At 50.1% G+C, this 7,597-nt stretch overlaps 1 protein-coding gene across 1 annotated transcript in view; it reads right to left on the reverse strand.

Moving 5' to 3' along the window:
- The window catches only part of Tbx15 (T-box 15), a 101,509-nt gene extending 97,680 nt beyond the window's left edge, over positions 1-3,829 (reverse strand). The window contains exon 1 of the mRNA XM_028753028.1: positions 3,504-3,829. Coding sequence (XP_028608861.1) covers positions 3,504-3,708 — 205 coding nt within the window. The 5' untranslated portion in view covers positions 3,709-3,829. The remainder of the gene's footprint in view (positions 1-3,503) is intronic.
- Positions 3,830-7,597: the final 3,768 nt, after the last annotated feature.

Below are 7,597 nucleotides of genomic sequence, written 5' to 3' on the forward strand. Positions count from 1 at the left end.
TGGTGAGTATAATGTCAGGATTAAAATCTCAATTTTGCTCTGAGCGAACAAGCAATACACTGGAAGATTAGTTAATGTGGCCAATTGGTCTCGGTGGTAACTAGAAACAAAGTGCTTTGGGGCTGCTGAGGTTTCTGCTTGGGCAAAAGTTTCTCCTGTCTCGTTTCACGAGAGTTTCCGCCCGTGGATGCAAACGAAAACGTTAAGAAATGCTTGAGTGTGCCTGCCTGTACCTGCCTACCCGCGACCGATACCACCTCCCTAGGCCGGTGGAACCCGGGGCTGGCCAAAAGGCCTTCGGCCTGCAGGCTGGAAAGGGAGAAATCCCTCCCCAGAAGGTTTGAATTATTTCGCTCCGCAGGAGACCGGGCCTTGGCCATACTTCGCAGTAGATTCGGGTGAGAAATGTCCAAACCAGAGATGGTGTAAGGAAGCCCAGTGGACCATCAGATGGGTCCGAGCGCAGAGGGCGCCGCCGCGCGCTCAGAATATATTTTCAAGGCTGCAGCCACAGCAGCTGCTCCGCCAACCCTGGGTGAAAAGTTTCTTCTGTTGGGCTTAGCCACCGGCCAGAGCCTTGAGATTCTCTCCCGCTGGTGGCCTCTAAGTCCTAGAGACTTGTCCGAAAGACAAGGAGTACGAGAGCGAGAGCGAGTGCCATTAGGAGACTAGGGCAGGAGTCTGTACCGAAGTCCGGCAGGCCTTGAGATTTGGGAGGCCACAAGGCTTCCATGGAAATTTTGAAATACTACTGTGTCCTCTGACCGGTGAGTAGCCTCCAGAGTGGAGGTCTTGGCTGACTGCCGCCCCTCCCCCGACCCCCGACCCACTGCTACAGGTTTGCGCCCCAGGCTTCGAGTGCTCAGGCGCCAACTAAAGCCAGCTTTGTCCAGACCCGGAAAGAAAATCGGGCCTTGAAAAAGCAAAGTGCCGGCCTGAGTCTCTGAATTATAGTTTGCTTTGCTGTTCCGCTTTACAATTTTGACTCTGGGTTGTCTGATGGTTTTGTTGGTTTTTAGGCTCAGGTAGGGCCAGCCGAAAAGAGTTGAATCGGTCAGAGGGAAGATGGTGAGAACGACAAACACAGCTACTTTGGCCCGTTGAGTATTTAATCTTGCCCCAGGCCCCAGGAAGTTTTGGTTTTATTTTGTATTTATTTTCTCCGTTTGCCTAAGACCAACGACCCACACAGAGTTGCTCCCAACCTAATAGAAGACAAATCGTGAAATCCAGTAGGAGAAAGGCCCTGCCCTGGACAGGATAGGTCAACCATCTGATTCCTCCTCCGTATATGCCTCGAAACGTGGCCTTGTGTGGGGATGGGGGCACTATACTAGAGGAGGAAGAAAAGCTACATGGTCCCCAATTTCTGCTCACAAATTGTGCAGTTGGGTCTAGAATGGCCAGCTATGACACCAGGGTTCGGCCTGTCTCCACACCGAGTCCCCCCCCAACCCTCGCTTTTTTCCCTGAAGGATAATTTCTCATTCCAAGTCCAGAGCAGAAGACAGACTTTAAGTCATTGCCAGCTCCCTAACCTGAGGGTTCCATCTGTCCAGGGCCCTGCTGGGTTACCTAGTGTTCTCAACTTTGAATTTCTTCTTCTGAAACCTTGCTCATTAATTCATTCCGTTGTTTACTAGCTCCAGTGTACCCTCTGCCTTTTTAAATCGGCCACCAAATAATGGAACAGAGCAACTGAACTGTGTCTCACGTAGGGTCAGTTCTATATTCGTCGCATCTTTGTCAGGCCGAGACTGGGGCTACTAATCAAAATTCCGGAGGCTGGCTCTCCACATTCATGTGTATGGAATATTCTCTTTTCCAGCTCCTCTCTCTTTGCTTCCCTCACTTATGGCTGAGAAAGACAGGAGAGAGCTGTGAACTATGTCCCCGCTTTCCACGCCACATATTGGCCCTTTTGAGCTTAGGATGCCCTGACACACTCCCAGCAACCTAGATTCTCCCCCAGAGAAAAGCACCCTTGACAAGACATCAGTCTTGCCAAGTCGAATAATTTCTCCCTGCTCCACTGTCAGGAAAATAAAATAACAGAGATTCCCAAATCGAAAATTGTCATAAGGCCTGCAAGACATTCCACTAACTGTACAGATCCTTACTGAAATTCTGACAACAAAAAAAATTAGGTGAAGGAATGAGCTCTGGTAGAAAAGAGGACACACATTCGCTATAGATTCCTTCCTGGATTGCCCACACAACAGTCCGAGTGGACCTGCTCTTGCTCCCAAAGAGAGAAAGTCGTGGATGGATGAAATAAATCTCCTTTTAATTTTCTTTTCATCGACTAATAAAAATAATTCCCCAGCACTAAACCCAAATTCCGTAACGGGCCGCAAGAACACAGAGAATTCATGAAACTCTGTCTCTGCAGGTCTCTGGCTAATCGGGTTATTATTAGCCTCGGGAGCGTGGAAACTGAACTGTCACTGCTGAAAGAGAAAATGTAAGCGACAGCTGTCCCTCTTCGGGCTTTGGCTAGCTTTCAGGCCAGGATCCCCAAGCTCCCGAGCCTACTGCTGCTCCCATTCCTGTGTGGGCGGCTGCCCGCCTCTTCCCCCTCCCCCAAGCCAAAGGACCTTGGGTCTAGTCCTGGACTCTAGCTGGTCCGCAGGGACACCTTCTGCAGGATTTTAGAAATCTGGGCTGAAAATACTATTTGCTGAAAATACTCTGAAGCCGCTAAACCAAGTTATGAGTGTTGTGTTTGTGTGCGTGCTTACGGGATTTTGACAACAGCTGTTCCCCCGGGCTGTTTTGCACTGTTGAAATCTTGGCACTTAATACAAAATGTGAAGCTGTTTTTTTTTCCCTCCTAGGGTTCTGTTAAAATACACACATTGACATCCGCCTTGAATTTTAGGTGTTCTGTGGATATTGTGTACAATATGGATAGAGCCAAGAAAATTAGTTGGAACGTGCACACATCCAAATACAGAGACGTGGGCACGGATTGAAGACCTAGGTCTCAGAATACAGTGTCTCTACTATGTCTCCAGTGAGGTAGAATTAGTTACATTTCACCATTCTAAAGCCTAGTTGGGAGAGAAACTAAAACTGAAAACCCGGAACCTTTCCCATGACTGCCGTATGGGCTTCGCCGGGCAGCGCTCGGGGTCTCTCAGAAGCAAGTCTCAGATCCACTGGGCCCACTCTTTCTCCAGTGTCTGTGACTGAGCTCTTCTGAACTCATCGACCCGCAGCCCTTCAGAGTGAGCGCAGCACAGTGCTGCTTGGTCTCTGCCACAAGAGAAGAGGATGGACGCAAGCAGGCCTTGAAATTGGCAATTAAAATGCAAGGCTCGGGCCAGGCCCCCAAATTGGTTCCGGCGAATTTAGGGAGGCTCAAAGCATTTATGCCAAGAAAAAGGAACCTACGTCGGAGCGAAGCAGGGAGTCAGCAGGCAGGGCTCCCTCCTCTCGAGGGGATATCGCTTGGTGTTCCTCCTCCACCCGCCTCCCGTCGTCCGATCTGACCCACTCACCCGGGTGGGGCTCCAGGCCGTGTGGCGCCGGGTCGTCTGTGTCTCCGAGTGGGCCTGCGGGACTCAGCGCCTCCATGGACAGGTCCAACCCCTTCTCCTCCCAGTCTCGCAGTTTCCGCTTTTTATTTGAGCCGATCAAGGCTTCAACGGAGAAGGCATGTGCTCGGGAGCTCAGGGCGACTGCAGATCTTCTCCTTTCACTCATTTTAGCCGCCCGCACCCGGGTCTCCTCTCGCCCGCGCTACTGAGCTGGCAGCCCCGCGGCCGCACGCTCTGAGCGCCCGCCGACACGGCCCTGGAGAGGCGGCGGCGCCGCGGCCGAAACTGGGGCGGCGGCTCCGCGGGTGATCTGCGCCCTCCCTCCGTGTCCTCCCCCGCCCTCGACCGCCGGATCAGACCGGTGCCCCCAGCTGCCCCAGCCTCTAGGAACGAGCGCGGGGAACGCCGCCCGCCCGCTGCATGAGCGCTGAGTCCAGCTCCCCACCCACCCGGGGCAGGCGCTCACAAACTCTGCCGACTGAACTTCATCTTTTCTTTTCTTTTTTTTTCTTTTCTTTTCTTTCTCCCTCTCTCTCTCTTTTTTAATTCACTCCCTCTCTCTCCTCCCTCTTCCTTTTTCTCCTCCCTCTCCCCCTTCCCCTCTCGGTCTTCCCGTCCTTCCCTGATCCAAACTTCTGGGAAACTTTTTCCCCCCTGAATTCCTCCCTTCCCGAGGAACAGGGGGTAAGCAGTGAGCTCCTGTCCGAGGGGTGAGGGAGAAGGGAGGGGGAGCAGAAAAGTCAGAGGGGAGGAAAGCCAGCCCCCAACCAATGGCAAGAAAGGAACAAGAGAAAGCCCGAGAGCTCAGACCAATCGGGAGAAGGGAGAGACTGAGGCTCGGGCCAAGGCTGTGCGCTGGCCATCCCCAGGATGCTTCTCTGCCAACTTTAACCCCTGGCTTCCCGGTGCCCGACTTGTTTCTCTGGAGGAGGAGGGCAGTCAGGACAGCTCAAAGTCAAAATCTGATCTTCGCCCTTATAGACGCTACAAGTCCAAATACAAATCCGTATGTTTTCCTTCCAAACACTCAGGATCTATTAGCCCTGGCTACCCGTAGTCAATTCAGAAACAGATCTGGGAAGTTGGTGTTGTGACAAAATACTAACCTGTCCCCTCCTCAAAAAAGAAAAAAGGCAGAAGATATTTTTGATAGTGTCAACCATGACCCCAGGGGTTTTGAGATCTGCCCAAATTTCTCTACACAGGTTTCTACTGTGTTCCAGATCAATAGTTTCCTAGCGGGACTGGTTAAGGCAAAATGAAACAACCAAAAATGTCTTGTTGCCATCTGGTCTTATAACTGAACATTTCAAAACTTCACCCTCCTTGTTCTACCTGATGGAGGGAGGAGACAGGCCCGCTGAGCGCTGAGAGACCAGCATGGGCCGCTTAGCTTTCCACGGGTTCTGCAAACTTACCCTGCTGGACTGGGCCCCGCACCACACAAATATAACTTTCACTGCGCAGCATACTCTGAGCAGCACGCTTCGCCTATTCCGGGTTCTTAAAGAACTCACAGCGGGTGCCCGGGTGCCTGGGAAAAGCCATTCTGATAGCTGGGAAGGAGCGTTTTCAAAATGTCTTCAAATCCCCTCGCTTTTAGAACTTGGCTCTGGTCTCTTACTGATGATCTCCCTTTGCTCCCTCACCCTTACTTTTAAGGCTTTCAGTACAGTTCATTCAACACAGATAACCTAGGAACTTAAAAACCAATGGCCCCTACCATTTTTACTTTCCACCTGCCCACCAGGTTATTTACCCTGATTCACCATGGCACAGACTTACACAGAGGCCAAAACGAGAAAGAAGGAAACAAAGAAAGAAAGGAAGGAAGAAAGGAAGAGAAAAGAAAAAAGAGGGGAAAAAAGAATCTCATATTTCTGAGCAGAGGCCTAAAAGCCTCTCTTCCCCACTCCAAAGTCCCCTGTCAAAATAATTCTATCCCGAGGCTATGACGCTGGAAAAGGAGGAAAACTTAGCACCAGCTGGGTGGCGCAGCACTAAGTCTAGCTAGGCACTAAGCAAGGTCTGAGTGATTAAGGTTAGGTGCAGGAGTAAAGAGCATAGGAGTAGCTCCGAAGAACCACAGAAGGAAGGCCACATTTCCCTGCCTGACCCAGGACCAAGGAAATTTAGTTCTTCCCACCATCATTGAGACCCCTCTGCTGCTGGAAGCAACAGCCATGTACTGCATGTTCATTGGCCTTTTGAGAGGTAGGATTAACGTCCATTTTTAAAAATTTCCCTCAAATCATGCTCCAGCCTGGACAAGAGCAAGCTGGTGGCACAGCAAATACAAAAAGATCCTTTCTTGATGAGTGTGTTGCCCATCAGTTCTGGGTCTCAGGGTCATTCTGGAGTCTTCTATGACTTGAAGGTCCCCAGGCAGCAAGAATGAGAATTTACTGTCTGGAAAGCCAGGGGTATCTGTGGTTGTCCCTGCAGATTCTTGAAATACATGAGTGTCAAAGTGCCCCTACCAATTTCTTACAGGAACTGTGACTGGAAGCGACAGATACTGGATTACTACAAAAGTACTGGAGACAAGACAAATTTGGAGTCCTGCAAATCCCTTCCTCAGAAGCTCTTGCTTCTGGGCTTCTGGTCTCATAGGGATTCTCAAAACCCTGTGGCTAGGAGCCAGTGGTACACCAGGATGAGTAAGAAAGCTATGGGCCACCTTCTAGACTTTTTAATTTCTTTCCTCCATCCCATTGTCTTTTTGAAAGCCTCTTTCTCTCTATTCTCTGAAAGGCCTGGCTTGGATTGAGAAATGGATGTACCATATAAGGCAGACACCCTCTGTGAGCCCATGTTAGTCCTACCCTGCTTCTCCCATTACCTTGGGCCAAAAAGAGGCCTTGGACTGATGAACTGGCTCAGCCTTCAGGGTGCTTGACGCCATCAGGCCAACAACCTGTGTTTGATCCCTGGAACTCACAGGACGAAAAAAAAAAAAGAGTACCAATTTCTACAAATTTCTCCTCTGGTCTCCACATGTATGCTGTGCCATGGTATGTGCACATAGGAGTACAACATGGTGTGCATGAGTGCTTCTGTATACACACACACACACACACACTAGTGGGGGGGTAGAAAACCCACATAAATATAATTAATAACATTTAAAGAGCTCTTTTAATCATGAACCAACCCAAGCACAGGTCCAACAGCATGAGCCCACCCATTTGGCTGGCCACAAACAAACTGTCCCGGAAGGAGAGAAAGAAGCATCAATAGTGCCTTCAAGGTTAGCATTTACACCTTCCTCCAGAGCTTGTGTCCAGCAAAGTCCTCTACTCTGAAGTCACTGTGTGTGAACCTACCCTATCCCATATTCTAGAGTCACGGATTAAGCCATAAAAACCATCCCTGTGAAAGTGAAAACAAGCAGATTTGAAATGAGAAAATTGAAGTTTCCCCAAAGTGGGAGGGGCTATAACTGTGCCCCCCCCCCAAGAGTTAATCTAAACGACCCCTCTAGGGATATGCACTCCTTAGTGTATAAATTTATGTCCGTGGGAGAGGTGCAGGGAAAATTAAACAATATGGTTTGGTATATTTGGCTTGGGTACACAGGATACAGTCAAGGGAGTGGAGAGGGGATTGTGTGTTAACTGAAATGTGGACATGGCCGTGTGCATGGCTTTTTTCTTCTATTGATTACTCAGAGAACTTCATAAATTAGCTTATAGGGAGAAGAGTGGGGCTCCCAGCTTGAGACTGATGTCTAGGCAATCTCGGGCCTTCCCAGCTACAGGCTCCACCTTGTGACCTGAGCTGATTCTACAGGCTAAAGTTCTGCCTCAGGTCTATTTCAGGCCTGAAACTGACAGACAAAAACCTAGCCCGAGGGAACTAACCGAGCTCCTGCTTGAATGCAAGAAGGAAGGGAGGGTGTTAAAGCTCTGGAAAGCCAGAGAAGATTCCCCAAGAGACGCTGAACACCAGCAGGGACTTATGTGGAAATGAGATCTAGGCCTAGCCTGTTCAGGGGAGAACATCAGGAAAGAAAGGGGTAACACAAAGACTGCCCTCCTCAAGGTGGCCCTGCC

Source organism: Grammomys surdaster, unplaced genomic scaffold (assembly GCF_004785775.1).
Source record: "Grammomys surdaster isolate TR1022 unplaced genomic scaffold, NIH_TR_1.0 125941, whole genome shotgun sequence".
Lineage (NCBI taxonomy): Eukaryota > Metazoa > Chordata > Mammalia > Rodentia > Muridae > Grammomys > Grammomys surdaster.